Raw genomic sequence first — 21,180 nt, 5'->3', positions numbered from 1 at the left:
GTAGATCACTAGTGTAAATGAATGTAAGTTCTGTTTATGCTTATGTTTCTGTATTGACGATGACATCCCAAATGTTTTAAAATGAATAAAAATACATTTCTTCAGAAATGCTTTGATAATGTATTTATCATGTTTTACTCGGAACTAATTCCGCAACATTTTTATTAAAAGAAGTACTCTGATTTTTTATAAAGCATAAACAAAATCGGTTTTTTCTGGCCGTGAAAATGGGGATGTCACAGATTGCCCTAGGCTCGGCGTGTCAGACGAGTTTCTCGGCAAGTTGGAAAGTTATGCAAGGAACTCGGCGAGTAGATAAGGGTACTCGGCGAGTTGGTGACCAGTTAGGTCGGTATCATGGTTGTAGGATGTTGCTATGCCATATGATATGATAGATCGGTTTGTTTGTCTATAGACTGTTATGTGATTATATGTTATATGTGCACATGGTTGTTTTATTGGGGGTTGGCTTGAGGCGGGTCTTGCTTTGTGATGTAGGCCAACATACCCAGGGCGGACCGGATAGGCTGTAGACCCAGGAGGGCACATAGTCAGGCCGAAGGCCCGGCGAGCAGTCCAGATAGGCTGAAGGCCTCGAGAGAGCGGTCCAGACGTGCCGAGGCTCGGAGAGTGGGCCAGATCGACTGAAGGCCCGGTGCGGGCGGTCCAGTCATATTGTAGACTCAGAGAGTGGACCAGGTGGGCTGAAGGCCCGGTGCGGGCGGACCAGTCTCACTGTAGACTTAAGATGCATGGTTGTTCTGTATTTGTTGATATGATATGATTATGGTTATACGAGGTTGGTATTTTGGGGGTAACTCACTAAGCCTTCGAGCTTACAGTTTCAGTTTATTGTTTCAGGTTCAGCGGATGACCGCGGGAAGGCGAAGGCATGACCGTACACTTCCTCGATTGATGATTATATTTCTGGGAACTCTGATGTTTAAACTATTTTGAAAAAAAAATTGTAATAACTGAATGGTTTTATATGATTTCAAAAGTTTTAAATTAGCTCGAATTTTATGGATGTTACAAGTTGGTATCAGAGCCTTGGTTTGACTGAATTGGAGGAACACTCGTGTGAATCCAGTCTCAAACTAAGGACATTGTTTTCAAAATGATTTTAAATGGTTTTCAAAATAAGGAAAGAGGATGCGAAGTGTACGATCAGCCGGAGCCAGTAAGTAGACCCCAAAATACCATGCAGTTATTTGACTATGTGATATGTTAGAACTGCATGCTAGTGCTAGGCTAGGGATCTTCGGAAATTGCATGATAGAATTGCCTGATTGTATGATGCCTGATATCCTAGGAATTCCTTATGTGAAATTGACATCATTACTGTAGTTGCTTAGTGTATGCATCACGGCCGTACATGATTAAGATCTTCTAGCATGAGAATGTTTGGTTTGGCTTTATTTCCTATTCTTGTCTGATTAAGGGCTTAGGGTAGAACCAGGTATTCGGAAGTATATAGGGTCCAGCGTTATGTATGGCTAGCATACCCGAGTGCTGCAGGGTTGGTGGAAGTTTCATGGATGGGTGGGTCGTGTGAGGCCGGGAGGCCAGTTATGAGATATTTAGCGTTCCTCTAGAATTGAGGATTGAGTGCTCGATATGTTTATATATATATATATATATATATATATATATATATATATATATATATATATATATATATATATATATATATATATATATGGTTAGGGTGTTGTGGCGATACTTGAGACAAATATGGGTAGGTGTGCAAGGTAGTATGGCCCCGTACTACTAAAAGCACAGGACCCATACGCGTAGCAAGGAAGTCACAACCCCTAGAGTATGGTCGGGAGTTGGTTCCCAGTTATTGATGCGGATTGTCTGATATCTTCCTGTTATATTTTTAGTATGGTGGTTACGAGGCGTTTCGTGACTGGATCCGGACCGGGATCCGGACAAGGTGATCAGGAGGCCCCAGCGGTGCCTGATATTATCGGCCAGGAGGAGCCAATGTTGATAGAGGATCAGGTCAGGGAGATCATCCACGAGGAGGTGGTCGAGATTGTCCGGGGTCAGATACCGGAGCTTTTTGGGACTATTAAGTCCGCTATGATGGAGTACTTTGATGACAGATACGCAACCCTTGCTGAGAAGGCTGCCGCTGCAGCTACCGCGGCTGTAACAGCTGCGGGAGGGGGAGGAGCCAGTCGAGGCTTCCAGTACCGGGACTTCGATAATACGAAGCCCCCGAATTTCGATGGGATTCAGGACCCTATCATAGCCATGAGGTGGCTGTCGGACGTCGAGGGATGTTTTTTCAAATGTTCATGCTCGACTGACCAGAAGGTCAGGTGTGCCCTGAACATGCTGAGGTCTGGGGCGAAGGACTGGTGGAGGTTGATGACGGGGTCTTATTCGGATGAGCAGAGAGCTGTAGTTTCTCGGAATCGGTTTAGGGAGATGTTTTGCTCTCGCTACATTCCACGAGTCGAGCGTGAGCGGCTAGCTCAGGAGTTCTTGGAGTTGAGGCAGGGTGCGGAGTCCGTGACGGAGATCACATGTATGTTCACTAAGAGGGCGATGTTCTGCCTGGAGTTTGCTTCCGAGCAAGTTCAGATGACGCGTTATCTGAGCATGCTCAAGACTAACATTAGACAATTCGTTTCTACCCAGCGATGTGATACATTGCTGGACTTACAGGAGGCCGCTAGGCGGCGTGAGCTGGAGATTGAGTTACAGTTTCGAGAGCAGAGGCAGGCCCCGGTGCAGTTGCAGCTGGTGCCAAAGCGGTTCAAGACCGCTGATTCTAGGTTGGGAGGCCAAAACGGCCGCAAGTGTGAGAAGTGCAGGAAGGGTCACTCCGGAGTTTGTAGGACCGGTGGTGCGTGCCGTAAGTGCGGAAAGGAGGGGCATTATGCGAGGGATTGTCGCCAGTTGGCCCCGGTTCAGGACATGAGGATCTGTTATCACTGCCATCAGGTTGGTTACGTGAAGACTAACTGCCCACATCTTGTTGCAAGATATCCGGTGCAGGCTCCATCACCGGCTACATTGAGGATTACTAGCGCGGGTCAGGGTGAAGTAGAGCCTCCGAGGGCTCAGGGACGTGCCTTCCAGCTTACAGCAGAGGAGGTCAGGACAACGCCAGATGCAGCTGCTGGTATGTTTCTATCTTTTATCCTATTGTTTATGATTATATTGTGATTTTTTCCATCCCTTTCTGCATATGACATAGGGAGATAAGAGGGTTTGAGGAATTTGGTATCGAGGGGTTGTAGACGGTTAATATCCAGGGGTGTTGGTGATCAGAAGTTAGGATATAGGATCTCTATTCTAGGACTAGTAATTATGAATCGGATATGCAGAAGTGTTCAGTTGGGATTCGGGTTTCTTTTGAAGTTCGGTTGCACCATGACGGAAGGGTTATTTTGCGGATACTGTTCACTCCATGGTTAATCGATCTATAGTTAAGGATGATGATACCTAGTAGGGACGGTTAAGCTGTGTTGGTTTCGCCGCTAGCAGGTAGTAGCTAGTGTCCCAAGTGGGGAGAATTGGAAATTCTCAGGTGGAGCATCGGTCATTGAGGGTTCTGTTAGCTGTCGGGGTTAGACATTACTTTCAGCACAGGTATGCGGGTTACTTAGCGCATGTGGTAGATGCGCGGGTCAGGGATCAGACCACGGATTTCCTAGTGGGTGGACGATCGACATGAGGCCTAGGGTTAGGCCGGGGTTATGGTCCACAAAATGGATCGGGAGTTCGAAGCCGCAAGTGGGTGAGAACAGGCTACTTGGGAGAGAGAGCATTAGGAGGGGATGGCCCAGGGTAATGCTCAACAATTTAGAGCGATTCGGAGAGACTGAAGATCGGTGGGGCGTACCAGTCAGGCCGAAGGCTCGGAGAATAATCCAGACGGGCTGAAGGCCCAGAGAGGCGGTCCAGACATGCTGAAGGTTCTGAGAGTGGTCCAGATAGGCTGAAGGCCTGGTGAGGCGGTCCAATCATGCTGCAGACTCTATATGTGTTTGTTGATCTATATGCGGGTATTGAGTATGATGTTATGCTATATCAATCAGTAGGTCTGTCCCCAAGTGTTGAACATGTTGCTGGAGTAGGCCGAAGACTCCGGTGTATTTTTGTTTGATCGGAAGTTGTTGATAGAGATCGGATGGAGTACAGATGATCTTGGTGATCTCATCAGTTCGGAGTGTCTCATAGGATTAATCTTCTTGGATCGGATAAAATTCGAGTTGGGGACTGGAAGTAGATCCGAATGGGTATTCGTCAGCTTTAGGAAGACTTGGGATTCATGTGTAGTAGTAGTTTTTGTATCGTTATGTTGTTCGTTGATGAGAGGAGCGTCGATTAGGCCCTTCGATCGGCAGAGGAAAGTGGATATCTGCAGGACCGGGGTGTTGGGCAACTGAAGTGACGACAGTAGTGTCGATCGGTCATCGGGAGCATTCCAATCATGAGCTGAGGGCTGAAGAGGGCATACCAGACTCATGCTGTGGGCTCGGAGGCAATCCAGACCTATGTTGAGGACCACGTAAGGGTATTCCAGTCATAGGCTGTGGGCATAGAGATTGTGTTGGTTATGTCTTTTGTAGGAGCGCGTTCGGATTGGATGTATTGTTGTAGATTCGGGGGAGTTGTACTCGGTTGTGATGAATCTGAGGATGGTGGATGAGACACAAGGATAGATCCTTGGATCTCAAGTATGAGTAGACCCGAGTTATATTCATAGAGGTATTCCAATCAAGGGTATTCCATCCTGAGGATGACCGGACCCTATGATTGATTGGACCTGATATGTTTGGTATTCCAACCCGAGGATTGATTGGCCAAACGTGTGTGGCATGTGTGGGTATTCCATCCTAGGGATGACTGGACCCATCGTAGGCATGCCTGGTATGCCAGCCTGAGGCTGATTGGGCCAGGCATGAGTGTTCGTGTTTTAGTGGATTGAATTTGTATGATATTTTGAGACAAATATCCTGTCGGCAAAGGGTTCGCTTCAGAAAGAGGGAAGGTTGGGTTTTCGATACTTGGTATCATCAGGATTTTGTCAAGTTAGCAAAGTGGCATGTAGGATAGACCTTTTGAAAAGGTTCGGTTGGGATTCACATCACTTTTCATGTTTCGCAATTGCGAAAGTGCATCATGGATCAGGAGGCGGTAGCATCGTTGGATGACATTCAGGTTGATGAGCGCCTGAATTATGTTGAGAGGCCTGTGGCCATTCTGGAGAGAAGCGTGAAGGTTCTGCGGAACAAGGAGGTACCTTTGGCAAAGGTACAGTGGGAGCACCAAAGAGGGTCCGAGTGGACGTGGGAGCCGGAGGTAGAAATGCGGGAGCACTATCCGAAGTTTTTCACCACAGTAGACTTCGAGGACGAAGTCTAGTTCAAGTGGGGGAGATTTGTAACGCCCCGATTCTCAAGTATTAATTTATGGTTATAATTTTCATAATTCAAGGTCTACTCGACGAGTTGGATGCCTGACTCTTCGAGTAGCAGCGGGTTTGGGGCCACGTGTTTAAGTGACCAACTCGCCGAGTCGGAAGAGTGACTCGAAGAGTTGGAGCTGGAGGGTGAAACCCTAATTTCCGGGGTTTTGCACCCTATTTAAGGAATCATTAGCCTCCCTTAGTCCCTTACAGCCTCTAGAGAGTCCAGCAAACGCTATTTTGTGTGAGAGCTTCATTTGAGTGTGTTTTCGAGCTTTGGAAGGTGGAACTTGTGAAGGGAGCTTGAAGGTCAAGTAGCTAGAAGCAAGGGACTCGTGTGGATCTACAAAATCTATCTTAGTTAGCTTCATTTGAGGTATCAATTCATGATCTTGGCCTCATTCCTTTCTAGATCTCTTTGGATGAAGTTTAGGGCTTTTTGGCTTGGTTATGAAGCTATTGTTGGGTATGAGCTGGATCTGAAGTTGCAACTTTAGATGTGAACCCTCCTTGGGATCTAGGGTCATAAAGTTTCTAGCCTTGTCATGTATGAAACCTTCCATTTGATGTAGACCCCATTTCAAGTTTGGATTTGGCATTATGAGTCATTATAGCCTTGCATGCACGTAAAGTTTGCAACTTTACGTGATAAACATGCCTTGGGAAGTTGGATCTGCAGTATGGAGCCTTAGCATGGCTTAAAAATTATCTGTATGGATGAAGGACCGAAGGGACTCGGCGAGTGGCATGGTCGACTCGGCGAGTCCGATGAAGATTCTCGTAGGCTCGGTGAGTCAATAGAGCGACTCGGCGAGTCTGATGAAGATTGCCCTAGGCTCGACGTGTCAGACGAGTGACTCGGCGAGTTGGAAAGTTATGCAAGGAACTCAGTGAGTAGATAAGGGTACTCGACGAGTTGAGGTCAACATGGACTGTTGACCGTGACAGTTGACTTTGACTTTGACCAAGGGTTGACCAGTTGACTTCTGAGGGTATTTTGGTAAATTGAATATTGATAGCAACGGACATTGGTGAATATAGGTGTTGGAGTTGGAGCTACATCTGGAGGAGTTTGACACTACCTTCCGAGCTACTTACGAGGTGAGTTATCCTCACTATATCAACAGGGTCTAAGGCACCACGGCCGACCCTTTCTCGGATTGTATACTGGTATTTGTTTGATATGCTTATTGATCTGTTAGATCGGCGTCCTGGTAGTTAGGACGATATTATGTTTAGTGACCTGGTTTAGGTCAGTATCCTGGTATATAGGATGATGTTATGTTGGTGACCAGTTAGGTCGGTATCCTGGTTGTAGGATGTTGCTTTGCTATATGATATGTTAGATCGGTTTGTTTGTCTATAGACTGTTATGTGATTATATGTTATATGTGTTGGATTAGGTGTCTAAGTTCATAACTATTTTTGGAATGTACTTGACCCAATTAGCATGGTCCATTTGGGTTGCATGGCATCATGAATTTGGATAGACTAAAATGAGAGAAATAACACTTAAGGTTTATTAATATATTATAAGTTCTAATATATTAATAGTATTATTTAATTAGTATTGATCAAGAATTAATTTGGAATTAATTAAGTGATCAAAAGAATACTAATTAAATATATAGGTTGATTGTGTAAATCATCCATACTTGTATAGTGGGCTAATGCTCCATGAATTATCAAGTTGGGCTAAAACCCATAGGATGGTCCATGGATGCTCCATGGTGGTTATAGAACCCATGGGTCATGGAAATGAAAAGTCATGACAATTAGGGTTTACATGGTGTAACCCTAATTATAACACATTATATAAGCATCCCTATGTTCACCAAAAAATCGGTCACTAAGTATACAAATGAGGGCTAGCCGATTTCAAGAGTGTATCATTTCTCTCTAAGTCATTCCAAGTGCATTTGGTGTTGTGTGATACATTTGAGGCATCACACTTGAGGTTCTAGGCTCACAAGGTTTTCAAGGAATCCTATCTACTATAAGGTATGTATTTCCTACTAACTTTTATGTTGAAAAGTTCCCCATGTATGCTAGATAGGTTATGAACCTTGGAAAAACAATTTTGCATGTATCATAGATAAAACATAGATCCAAGGTTTCTAGGGTTGCATGTACACCATAGGAGTGTTAGAATTCTCAAAACCGTTTAGTGGTATCAGAGCCTAGGCTTGTTTGTTTGATACTTTATGCAAAATTGTGAAAAAAACTCAGTTTTTCTGCATTCTGAAGCATGAACTCGCCGAGTCCATGGGGGGACTCGACGAGTCCATGACCAAATTCATCCTACTCGACGAGTAGGCTCTTGCACTCGACGAGTAGGAGCCCCTGAATGCAGATTTTTGAGTTCTGCTGCTGGAAATGGACTAGAAACATTACCCTAAACTGTTTTGGTGTTATAAAACTTGTTTTAGATGGTCTAATGGTTGTTCTAATCCATTTACAATAGTTAATATCAAATTTTCATGTTTATATGTTTTCATATGTTCTTGAAATTTTGATAGGAATATTTATGTTCTTATGAGTTCTTGATAGATCATAGGAATTGCTTGTTTAATGTTTAATTCATGATTTTTATGTGTTTTAATGGAATCCATAATTTGTCCTCAAGTTATGGATTACCAAAAGTCTTTCTTTTAAAGTCCATTAAAGAAACACATAGGTTACATAAAATGAAAAGTCACTCATTTTATTACATCATTAACTCATAAGGTATGAAAGATGAAAAGTTTTGAAAGTTACAAAACTTGCCCTCAAGTTTTGGAACATGTAAAGTCACTTTAAAAACTTTAAGTTCCAACCCCTAGAATTTTAAAAGTTAAAATTCAACCCTTATACTTTATAATATTATAAGTTTAATAATAATTATATATGTATAAGAACAAAGTCGTTTTACCGTTAGTAGGCCTCATTCACGAAGCCGATCTATAAGGGGGTATAAGGTTGTTGCCTATAAAATGGTAGCTTAATGGGTGTCCACTCTCACCCACCGCTTCCTTGACTGGTGGAGGGTCGTTAGCCGAATGGGTAGGACAAAGACTACTAAATCTTCATTAAAAGTATGATGAAAATAAAGTAACTAAATGTTTTTATAAATTCCCAATCTTAGTTACTTTAGGAAAATGTGAATAAGGTGTTATCCCATGAAATTACACTTTGCACTTTAATTAAGTCGTTAGTGGAGCGTGTGTGGTTAACCGGCACACTAACCTGTACTTAACAAGGTAGCCAAAAGGGTTACTTAATATTTATCATAGTATCGATGGAGCGCATGTGGTTAACCGGCACATCGATTGAGGGGTAAATATTGAGGATAGCAAGTAATTTGCATGGTTACTTCACACCTTGTTTTGTGATCCTCGGCATCCCTGTCACAAAACCTGAAGGGCACACTCGATATTGAAACATGCCAATGAAAATTTCAATGAATCTCAAAGAATCTAGGAGTTTCAAAACCAACTAAAACCTAATAATTTATTTCGTTTTTCATGGTGGAAATTGATGAATCGTCATTCACCTACCTTCAAATATTTTATACCTTGGATTACGACATCCCTCTTCTAAGTTATAAAATATTGTGTTGGGTCCTAGCCTTAATATTACATTTGGGTGTTTTACTAAGGACTATCTTTATATCTAATCTAAACTTGTCTTTCTTCTTTTTCAGATGTCTTCCAACAATGTTGCTTCTGGCTCAAACCCTACCGACTCCTTCTCTCTCATGAACCTTTGTGGGAGAGTCATCTTTGATGGATCCAACTTTATGGATTGGATCAGGAACATCAGAATGGTCCCTCGGTATGAGGACAAGGAATATGTCCTCGACAAGGAGCTTAAAGAACTCGAGCCGACTGCTACTCCTGAGGAGGTCGCTGAATATCAGGCCCATGAAAGGGATGCTACCAAAGTGGCATGCATCATGTTGGTCACTATGACAGCCGAGCTCCAAAAGTCCTATGAAGGCTACTATCCTTTTGAGATGCACCAGGATTTGATGGACCGCTACCATCAAAGTGCTCATCAAGAGCGATATGAAATCATTTCCTCCATGATAACGACCAGGATGAAGGATGGTGAACCCATCACGGGCCACATGCAGAAAATGCAAAGGTATGTGGACTGTTTGTTGAAACTTAATGTGAACTTCCCCGAGGAGTTGGCAATAGATATCATTTTGCACTCCTTACCTTCGTGTTATGATCAATTCCGCATGACATACCACATGAACAAGGAGGAAGTTACACTCAGGAAACTTCAAGGACTTCTGAAGACCGCGGAAAGTAATCTTAAAGGTAAGTCGGTTGTTACTACTCCTACTCCTACCGCGACCCTTGTCTTGGCAATCAGGAAAGGTAGAGGAAAGAAGAGGAAGAACCCTTCGAAGGGTACCAAGGGAAAGTCCCTTGATGGCTCCTCTTCAAGTGGAACCAAGAAAGGTTTCGTCACTCCTTCTTCTGACCGAAAAGAGGATGAATGCTTCTATTGCCATGAAAAGTCGCACTGGAAGCGAAACTGCCCAAAGTAACAGCAAGATCTTAAGGATGGGAAAGTAAAACCCAACCATGCAGGTATTTACAATATATTGTCTAATAACTCACCCTATTCTAACTCTTGGGTCCTTGATACCGGTTGTGGTATTCATATTTGTTCTGATTTGCAGGGACTAAGAAGAAGTGAGAATGTGGAGCATGCAAAGATAAACCTGATCATGGGGAATAGGAAAGCTTCACCTGTCACCAAGATTGGAGTTTATTCTTTGTTGCTAAGTAGTGGATTTACATTAGATTTGAATAAATGTTGTTACTCGCCTGAAATGGAAAGAAATATTATTTCCTTTTATGCTTTGTACAAACAAGGTTTTACCTTTTCATTTGATAATGATAGTGGTGGTATTTATGCTTTCTTTAATAATGTTCTTTATTTTAAAGCATTACCTTGTGATGGTGTGTATGAAGCTGTGTCGGTTGTAGATAATCTAGGAAATAATGTGTTGTGTATTGATTCTTCTAATAATAACTTGGATAAAGCATCATTATGGCATTGTCGTCTTGGACATGTAAGCAAGAAACGCATAGGCCAACTCCAAAAGGATGGAGTCTTGGAGTCATTTGATCTAAAGTCAGATGATAGTTGTGAATCATGCTTACTTGGGAAAATGAAAAAGTCACCCTTTACTGGTACATGTGCTAGGGGTGAAAGTTTGTTGGATCTTGTACACACTGATGTGTGTGGACCCTTCAAAACTGCCACAAGGGATGCTAATCGTTATTATGTGACTTTTACTGATGATTATAGTAGATATCGTTATGTCTACTTAATCAAACATAAGTCAGAGACTTTTGAAAGGTTTAAAGAGTTTAAACAGGAAGTAGAGAATCAATTGGGCAGGAACATTAAGATGCTTCGATCCGATCGAGGTGGTGAGTATCTTAGTACAGAGTTCCTTAACTATCTTAAGGAATGTGGGATTATCTCACAATTGACACCTCCCAGGACACCTCAGTTGAATGGTGTGTCTGAGAGGCGTAATCGGACCTTTTTGGAGATGGTTCGTTCCATGATGAGTCGAGCTTCGCTACCAATCTCATTCTGGGGGTATGCCTTAGAGACTGCCACCCATATCCTTAATCTAGTTCCTATAAAGAAGGTTGCCAAAACACCTCATGAGATGTGGACCAGAAAAGTTCCTAATATGGACCACATCAAGATTTGGGGTTGCGAGGCTTTTGTGAGGCGTGAGTCTCACGATAAGCTCGAACCTCAAAGTGAGAGGTGTATTTTCAACGGCTACCCACAGAGATCCTTCGGTTACCTCTTCTACAGACCCAGTGATAATGTGGTCTTTGTAGCGAGGAGAGGAGTCGTTCACGTGAGAGAATTCATAAGCCAAGGAAACAGTGGGAGGTGTTAGGCGTGTCAAACCCAACAAATAATAGGGGTACAACAGACTCCAAATACACTGCTTTAATGCACTAAAAAGGTAGTACAAGGCAAGCAGGGTCGAACCATAGAGACACGGGATAAAAGTCTATACCTCTTTGCGTAAGGTACTTTGGTCACAAAGGGGGGTTTGTTTGCAAAGGTCAAATAATGAAAATAACAATCAACTTTGAAACATGCAGAAAATGAAATAGATTTGTAAACAAGTTGTGAAAGTGCTTCCAGTTCTAGTTCTCAATGTTGTTGTTCAACTTGATTATGACTTGATGTAATTCAAGATTGCTATTCTAAGTTGGTACTGAAAGATATTAACACGCTCTAACACCTCTCGCTTGCCAAATTATCTAACCAAAACACGCTCTTTGACTAGACCTAGCTTTGCCAATTCAACCTAAACACGCTCTTAGATTGTATTGAAAAACTGCATTAAGTTTTATACAAGCTTCCCAACAATGTTCATTTCTTCTCATACGCTCGGAAGTGTGAAAACATGTGATATATGTTTTACAATAAGAAAACTTATTGCTTGTTACCAATTATTAACTTAATAGAACAGGTGCCCTAAAAGTTAATTAACTGCACAAAAATTCAATTCATGAAAGTGGCCAATCAAACACAAAACAAATTTAAGGGTTCTAGTTTAAACAAAAACATAATCACTAGAATAGAATCACAAATCAAACATCAAATCATATGCTTCAAGTCAAGCAATCAACATGTTTTGAACAAGAACTAGAAACTAGGGTTTCTTAGCCACACATGGCTAAGAACAAATCAAACAAGAAATAAGATGGAAAATGTGCAATTACAACTTACAAATACTAGAAATAATGTTTCTAAATGATTAATGATCAATCCCTTGCAATAACCTTCGAAATCCCCTCTCAAAATGTGCTATGGTATGTTGTGTCTCTGTAAAAAATGGCCCTTAACCCGTAATATGAAAGATAGGAAAAACTGCCAAAAGTTGGTTTTTGGGTCGAACACGGCCCGTGTTGGACATAGAGTAAAACTGACACGGCCCGTGTTCAGCATGGTCAACAGCTCCCATTTTGGTCAACACGGCCTGTGTTGATTTTTCAGCGTAAATCCAACACGGCCCGTGTACCCCTCTGACTCCGAATCCAAACTTGATTTTTCCAACTTTTTCGTTCTTCGTCCGATCATCCCGAAATCTTCACCAATGCTTCCCGACACTTCCCAAAGCGCGTTCCAACCTCCGGTTTACATGAAAATGACATGAAAATGTGCAAATAAGGTTGTTCTAGAGACTAACATGAAATATGATGAAATGCAAGACAAATGAAGGACAATTATGCTAAATAGATGCATGAAATGGGACTAAAAGGTGTGCAAAAAGGTGCACAAATTGCACCTAAAAAATCTCCCCAAGCTTAGACCTTTCTTGTCCCCAAGAAAGAACAAGAATCAGACAAAACAGGATGATTTCTAGATGGCAAAAAGAAACATAGAGCAAAAAGGGACAGAAGGATCCTAAAGGCTAGGAATGAATGCATGCAATGAAAACCATGAAAAAGAAAAAAAATGTACAAAAGCATTAAAGAAGCAAAATGTACCAAAAAAGAAGTTTAAGACACAAGTAAATCATCTATATAAGTATGATAAGGCTTTACATCAATGTGACTCCAATCATTAATACCTAGGCAACCATCCTGCTTCCTTCCACATATCACAGACTCCTAAAGTGACGAAGACCCGAAACGATGTAACCCAATAACCCAACCATAGTTTTATTTAAACTTCATACCTTAATTACCTTTATAGGCGAAAATAACAGAGTCTGGATCTCATGTCCTTAAGACTAGATGGTCAAGAATCAGAATCGACGCATCCTTAAGAACCCGTCACGACGAATCAGCTTTCGCTGAAACTGTGAGCCCACCCGAAGGGGCCCAGCTCCTATGCTTTCACTTTTTCGAGAGCCACAAGTATCATATCACACAGTTCTTCATTCGCCAAATTTGACTTTGAGGCGACTTTTGATTTTTTGATTGACTTGGATTTGTATCTTCATTTTGAGCTTGAATTCTTCAACCAACTTTTGAATTTCTGATAATTTCTTCGTTTTGGCACTTGAAATTCTGATTTGGGTACTGGATATGATAGTTGTACCCTTGCTTCTTTCTTAACTGTGTGGATCTGATACTTAAGCTCTCTGTTACCGCGAGGGTAACGCGTGTCAACAAATAGGTCCGCGTTCTGTGGGTCCAGAGTTGTCGATAAAAATTCTTTTTAAACATTCAGAAGCAAATCATCCTAAAGCTGTTATTACCGCCCACAAAACGTTTCAGTATTCCATTTTTTTTATTATCTAAGTTGGGGTCTCGAGTTACGGTGTTTGGGTCCCCTAGTTATGATAGCTGATTCTACACTTCCGGTAACTATCCGGTCACCTCAGTATTTTTTTTTCATTTGAGTTCTCGATTTCCCACTTCATGGAGCTATTGTATGTAAAGAATGTCATCATCTCGTACTCCTTTTTTTTGAAATGCATGCATGAATATGAAATATGAAAATACACCTAATGTACAACTCTACCCCTCCCCAAGCTTAAAGATAAGCATCGTCCCCGATGCTCGGAGAGGGCGGAACAACCTGTTACGTAGGAGGAGACGGGTGGTGCCCGGTTGGGTAAGAGTCCAAGCAATCACAAGTGTACACAAATTGAATTTTTAAGCAAAATATGGACGATTAAAGATATGGAAATAATTTACCGAATCGTTCTTGAAGTCTTGCAGTTGGTGGTGAGAACCTCCTCTTCAACCTCTCCAAGCTTGCCTACATGAAGTATCAAGCCCAAAAGCACAAAACAAATTGTGAAAATTTCGGACCTAGGGGTTCTTGGAAGAGAGAAATTGTTTTGGGGATGAGTTATGGGTGTATGGGGTGATAAAAGCCGATTTTTATACTTAAAACACATTTGTTTTGCAGCACGAACACGACCCTTGTTCTTTTAGTGTAAAATCACACGGCCCGTGTTGGGGGTTTAAAGTTCTGAAAAATGGCTGAACACGGCCCGTGTTGGACATAAGGGAAAAATGACACGGGTCGTGTACCCCTCTGACTGCGAAAATGTTTGCCTCGCTTGAACACGACCCGTGTTCAATATAAGGCAAAAATGAACACGGGCCGGGTACGGCTCTGTTTGCCACTTCCCACTTTTTGAACCCAAAAAATCCCCTCTCATTCAAACGAAATGGTTTTGCATCCCGAGATCCGCTTGGTGATTTAAAAACATGCTTAAATGCATTTGGAACATTAAAAACCAAAAACTCAAAGAAATGGAAATGTTTTTAAAGAAAAAGACAAAAATACCCCCGGGTTGCCTCCCGGTTAGCCGCCCTTGTTTAAGTCGTTGGCTCGACATTGCCCCCGAATATGCTTCGTTCTAAGTATGTGGGCCTCTCCAACACATCAATCTTCTTGCCACCTCCTTCAACGGAACCTTCAACCTTCCTTTGGCTTTTTTTTGCGCATAAACCAAAAAGGACTTAACCCTTTAATATCAGAGATTGTCCACTCAATCCTTTTTTGGTATTTGTTCAGCAGGGTCATCAACTCACTCTCTTCCTTCTTTGATAGTTTATTTGAGTTGATGACTGGTTGAGTGCTCTCCTTCTCGACATGTATTAGCTTTAAAGGGTCCGGTGGAGTTTTTGCTCCTGAATCTTGTGCTTGCTCCACCGGTGGAAGGAATTTGGCTTTGGTGGTAGGTGGCTTGGGTTTCATATCATCAATCCTCACGTGCTTCATGTCATCAATAAACTCCAAAATCTCCAGCACCTCATTATTCATATCAAACTCCTTTGCAATCTCCTTGGCTTTGTCCCTGTCTAGTTTTTGTGACAAAACTAACTCTAGAAATTCATTGTTAGACAAATTTAAGCCCTTTTTAGTTGAGGGATGGATCAAATTCACAAGATTGACAGACTGAACATCGGAAGGAACATTTTTTGCTTCATGAACATTGAAATTGATAACTTCACCATCAAATTCCATACTTAAAGTTCCATTGTAGACATCGATTTTTGTTTTAGAAGTTTTAAGAAAAGGTCTACCCAAAAGTATGGAACTTGAACTTAGAGAGTCATCATCTCCCATATCTAGGACATAAAAATCAGCCGGGAAAACAAATTCATCGACTTGCACTAACACGTCCTCTAATACACCCTTTGGGTGTACCAAAGACCGGTCGGCAAGTTGGATGATCACGCCGGTTTTGCTCAATGTTCCTACACCCATTGATTTAAAAATAGAATATGGTAGGACATTTATGGATGCACCTAGATCAAGCATGGCTCGAGGTACATAAAAATTCCCCAATTTGCATGGCACGGTAAAGACACCGGGATCATTGCACTTTGGGGGTATCCTCTTTTCCAAAACCGCGGATAAATTTTCCCCAACTTTTACAATTTGGTTTCCTTTCAATTTCTTTTTATATACACAAAGATCCTTAAGGAACCTTGCATACCTAGGTACCTGCTTGATGGTCTCGAGGAGTGGGATGTTAATGTGAACTTTCTGGAACATTTGCATAATCTCACTCTCCTCCCGTTCTTTCTTCGTGCTCTTTAATCGTTCGGGAAATGGAGCAGGTGTGGCTTTATACTCAGTGACAAAGGGCTTCTTTTCGGTTGTTTTATCTTCCTTCTTCTCTTGTTTGGTTACCTCTTCGACCACTATTTCTTCTCCCTCTTGATCAACCGACACTTTTGGACCATTGTAACTCTTTCCGTCTCTCAATGTGATGGCACACACGTTATGTCTTGGGTTCGTTTCAGTTTGGGCGGGCAACTTTCCTTGAGATTCTAGTTTGCTTACGGAAGTAGCAAGCTATGAAACTTGTTGCTCTAAGTTCTTTATGCTTGCTTTTGTTTCTTGTTGGAAAGCTTGTGTACTAGTTGCCAAACTCTTCACTATGTCCTCTAAGGACATACTTGATGAACCCTCTTGTTGAGGAGGCTGTTGTGGCAGCCTTGGCTGAAAGTTATGTGGTGGAAAAGGTGGTCTTTGTTGGTATTGATGTGGTTGACTTGGTTGATAACTTCCATGTTGATTTCCTCCCCAACCTTGATTGTTGTTCCATCTTTGGTTGCCCCATGGCTGATCGTATCCTCTTTGATTTGATCTGGAATAGCCTCCCATGGCTTTTGCTTCTTCATATTCCTCATCTTGAAGTTGAGGGCACATATCGGTTGGGTGCCCTACTTGAGTGCAAATACCGCACGGGCGGGGTGTGGGCTGCACACCTTTATCTTTGGCTAGCATCATTACAACTTTTGTAAGCTCGGACAATTGAGCTTCAATTTGAGGTGTTTGCACTTCCTTTACACCTCGGGGTGCATCCGTATACCATTCTTCATCATGGCTTGAATGTTTAGAGTCTTCAGCCATGTTCTTGATTAAGTTGCGGATTTCAGTCGGAGTCTTGTCGGGTAAAGATCCGCCACTGGATGCATTTAGAAGTCTTCTTTCCATTGGAGTCATGCCTTCAATGAAGTATTGGAGGAGCTGGTATTCGGTGATTCCATGCTTTGGACATCGGGCACAAAGTTTCTTGAATCTCTCCCAATATGTGTGAAAAGCTTCTCTCTTGTGTTGCTTGATTCCAATGATTTCCCTCCGTAGGGGTGAAGCTTTCATCTCCGGGAAGTATTTGTCCAAAAAGAGTCATGCAAGATCTACCCAAGTAGTAACCGTCCCCGGTGGGAGGTGATAGAGCCAATCTTTTGTTGCATCTTGCACCGCAAAGGGGAATGCCCTAAGCTTGATTTGGTCCTCCGTGACATTGTGTGGTTTCATGCCAACACACACAACGTGGAACTCTGTGAGAAACTTGTGGGGATCCTCGTTTTCTAAGCCTCTAAAGGTTGGGAGGAGGTGGATAAGTCCGGATTTTAGTTCAAGGTTTGTGGCTGCCGGATAGGTGATGCAAAGAGGTTGTTGTGTAACCTCTTGTCTCGACCATTGACGAAGGGTTTGTTCGGGTGGTGGGTTTGGAGGTGGATTTCCTCCATGGTTATCTCCCATTGTGCGAGTAATTGTTGAAGTTTCTGTGGGTGTAGTGTTTGGGATGTTATAAGTGGGTGAAGATGGTGGAGTGGTATTTTTGGGTGAGGATGGTTGTGATGAGAGTGAGAGACTTTCTGTTTCTGATGCGGATACACTTGAGAGGGGTATGTACTCCCAAATGTTGATGACCGGGGGAGTAGATGACGAAGAAGTCCCGGAACCCGGTTGCTTCTTATGAAGCTTGGCTTGCTTCCTTAGCTTCTTTGCAGTCTTCTCTATCTCCGAGTCAATTGGCAATGGCGTACCTGTACGAAAAGATCTTGGCATAAAACAATTAGTAACACCGTGTCCCCGGCAACGGCGCCAATTTGTTAGGCGTGTCAAACCCAACAAATAATAGGGGTACAACAGACTCCAAATACACTGCTTTAATGCACTAAAAAGGTAGTACAAGGCAAGCATGGTCGAACCACAGAGACACGGGATAAAAGTCTATACCTCTTTGCGTAACGTACTTTGGTCACAAAGGGGGGTTTGTTTGCAAAGGTCAAATAATGAAAATAACAATCAACTTTGAAACATGCAGAAAATGAAATAGATTTGTAAACAAGTTGTGAAAGTGCTTCCAGTTCTAGTTCTCAATGTTGTTGTTCAACTTGATTATGATTTGATGTAATTCAAGATTGCTATTCTAAGTTGGTACTGAAAGATATTAACACGCTCTAACACCTCTCGCTTGCCAAATTATCTAACCAAAACACGCTCTTTGACTAGACCTAGCTTTGCCAATTCAACCTAAACACGCTCTTAGATTGTATTGAAAAATTGCATTAAGTTTTATACAAGCTTCCCAACAATGTTCATTTCTTCTCATACGCTCGGAAGTGTGAAAACATGTGATATATGTTTTACAATAAGAAAACTTATTGCTTGTTACAAATTATTAACTTAATAGAACGATTAGGTGCCCTAAAAGTTAATTAACTGCACAAAAATTCAATTCATGAAAGTGGCCAATCAAACACAAAACAAATTTAAGGGTTCTAGTTTAAACAAAAACATAATCACTAGAATAGAATCACAAATCAAACATCAAATCATATGCTTCAAGTCAAGCAATCAACATGTTTTGAACAAGAACTAGAAACTAGGGTTTCTTAGCCACACATGGCTAAGAACAAATCAAACAAGAAATAAGATGGAAAAATGTGCAATTACAACTTACAAATACTAGAAATAATGTTTCCAAATGATTAATGATCAATCCCTTGCAATAACCTTCGAAATCCCCTCTCAAAATGTGCTCTAGTGTGTTGTGTCTTTGTAAAAAATGGCCCTTAACCCATAATATGAAAGATAGGAAAAACTGCCAAAAGTTGGTTTTTGGGTCGAACACGGCCCGTGTTGGACATAGAGTAAAACTGACACGGCCCGTGTTCAGCATGGTCAACAACTCCCATTTTGGTCAACACGGCCCGTGTTGGACATAGAGTAAAACTGACACGGCCCGTGTTCAGCATGGTCAACAGCTCCCATTTTGGTCAACACGGCCCATGTTGATTTTTCAGTGTAAATCCAACACGACCCGTGTACCCCTCTGACTCCGAATCCAAACTTGATTTTTCCAACTTTTTCGTTCTTCGCCCGATCATCCCGAAATCTTCACCAATGCTTCCCGACACTTCCCAAAGCGCGTTCCAACCTCCGGTTTACATGAAAAAGACATGAAAATGTGCAAATAAGGTTGTTCTAGAGACTAACATGAAATATGATGAAATGCAAGACAAATGAAGGACAATGATGCTAAATAGATGCATGAAATGGGACTAAAAGGTGTGAAAAAAGGTGCACAAATTGCACCTAACAGGAGGCAAATTGACCTTGAAGAAATTCAAGGGGCAAGTGGTGAAGGAACCTCAAACCCTAGCAATCAACCTGAGGAGGAAACTCCTGTTGATCCGACAGAAGAGTCTGTACCTCTGAGGCGTTCCACGAGAGTTAGGAATGCACCTGAGCATTACTATGGTTTCCATATTACTGCGGAAGGTGATACACTTATCAGTGATAGCACACTGGTAAGTTTGGATGAACCTAACAGCTACACGGAAGCCATGGCAGGCCCTGAGGCTGCTAAATGGAAATAGGCTATGGACAGCAATATACAGTCCATGTATGACAATCAAGTTTGGAACTTGGTTGACAATGTACCAGGTCGCAAGACAGTCAGGTGCAAATGGATATTCAAGAAGAAGACCAAAATGGATGGTAATGTACACACTTATAAGGCGCGACTGGTTGCAAAGGGCTTTTCTCAAACTCTGGGAGTTGATTATGATGAGACCTTTTCACCAGTAGCGAAGATTAAGTCTATTAGGGTTATGTTAGCCATTGATGCATTTCATGATTATGAAATATGGCAAATGGATGTCAAAACCGCTTTCCTTAATGGAAAGTTGGCTGAGGATGTTTACATGAGTCAGCCAGAGGGTTTTGTCAGTATAGAGTACCCTAATAGAGTGTGCAAGCTTGAGAAATCCATTTATGGATTAAAGAAAGCACCTCGTAGATGGAATCTTTACTTCGATGAGAAAGTCAAAGAGTTTGGCTTTTCGAGGAGTGAAGATGAATCTTGTGTATATGTCAAGGCTAGTGGGAGTATAGTCAGTTTTTTGGTATTGTATGTGGATGACATACTACTCATAGGAAATGTCATCCCAACTCTGCAGGAAGTTAAGTCCTAGCTTGGGAAGTGTTTCGCTATGAAGGACCTTGGAGAAGCTGCCTATATCCTAGGGATAAGGATTTTGAGAGACAGGAGTAAAAGACTAATTGGACTTATTCAGAGTACCTATTTGGATAAGCTGTTGTATAGATTCAACATGTAGAATTCCAAGAAAGGAGAGTTACCGATCCAGAGTAACGCCAGACTGAGTAAGACTCAGAGCCTGAGTACAGAGGCTAAGATAGCTGAGATGAGTCGAGTACCTTATGCTTTCGCTGTAGGCTCGATCATGTATGCTATGACTTGTACTCGTCCTGATGTTGCTTTTGCCTTGAGCATGGTCAGCAGATATCAGGGGAACCCTGGCAAGGCTCACTGGACTGCGGTAAAGAACATTCTCAAGTACCTGCGGAGGACTAAGGACTAGGTTCTTACCCTCGGTGGGAGTAATGACTTGAGAGTATTGGGGTATAGTGATGCTAGCTTTTAGACTGATAGGGATAATTTTCGCTCTCAGTCAGGCTGGGTCTTTACCTTAAACGGAGGAGCAATTTCTTGGAAAATTTCCAAGCAGGAGACACTGGCTGATTCAACTTGCGAATCAGAGTATATAGCGGCAAGCGAGGCAGCGAAGGAGGCTATATGGCTAAAGAACTTCATTGGAGACCTTGGAGTTGTACCAGCTATAAAGGAGCCTATCGAGATTTTCTACGATAGTGAAAGTGCAGTTGCCTTAGCAAAGGAACCAAGGGATCACGGGAGATCTAGACACATCGACAGAAAATACCATTTCATCAGACATCGAATAGAATAAGGACTCCTCGTAGCAAAGAGGGTATCATCGGATGAGAACCCGGCAGATCCCCTCACGAAGGGACTGGGAAGGGTTAAGCATCTCCAGCATGCTAGGTGCATAGGGATGAAGGATGATATTATTTTTAGTAGTTAGATAGCTTTGAAATGTGTAAAGTGTAATTGACATGTGATGATGAATAAAAGTTGTATTTATTTATGAGTAAAGTGTTGCTATCTTTTG

At 42.1% G+C, this 21,180-nt stretch overlaps 1 protein-coding gene across 1 annotated transcript; it reads right to left on the bottom strand.

Moving 5' to 3' along the window:
- Positions 1 to 14,854: 14,854 nt before the first annotated feature.
- On the bottom strand, positions 14,855 to 17,053 carry LOC145163408 (uncharacterized). The gene is made up of 4 exons (XM_079082248.1): positions 16,348 to 17,053; positions 15,691 to 16,218; positions 15,561 to 15,639; positions 14,855 to 15,461 (listed from the first exon to the last, which is right to left on the bottom strand). The coding sequence occupies exons 1-4, from the start codon at positions 17,051 to 17,053 to the stop codon at positions 14,855 to 14,857; spliced, it is 1,920 nt and encodes a 639-aa protein (XP_078938374.1).
- Positions 17,054 to 21,180: the final 4,127 nt, after the last annotated feature.

The sequence above is a fragment of the Lactuca virosa genome, chromosome 3, assembly GCF_052849685.1.
Source record: "Lactuca virosa cultivar CGN04683 chromosome 3, Lactuca_virosa_CGN04683_v6, whole genome shotgun sequence".
Classification (NCBI taxonomy): domain Eukaryota; kingdom Viridiplantae; phylum Streptophyta; class Magnoliopsida; order Asterales; family Asteraceae; genus Lactuca; species Lactuca virosa.
Note: the sequence above shows the minus strand (reverse complement) of the source record. Positions and strands in the feature narration are given on the sequence as shown.

Excerpts from the sequence above, each read along its gene's own strand:
- LOC145163408 (XM_079082248.1), bottom strand. The coding sequence starts at position 17,053 with ATGAAAGCTTCACCCCTACGGAGGGAAATCATTGGAATCAAGCAACAC. Across the intron at positions 16,219-16,347 it reads TCAACAAGAGGGTTCATCAA|AATCTCAAGGAAAGTTGCCC; the intron begins GTATGTCCTTAG and ends TAAGCAAACTAG. Across the intron at positions 15,462-15,560 it reads AAGGGTGTATTAGAGGACGT|ACCTTTTCTTAAAACTTCTA; the intron begins GTTAGTGCAAGT and ends ACTTTTGGGTAG.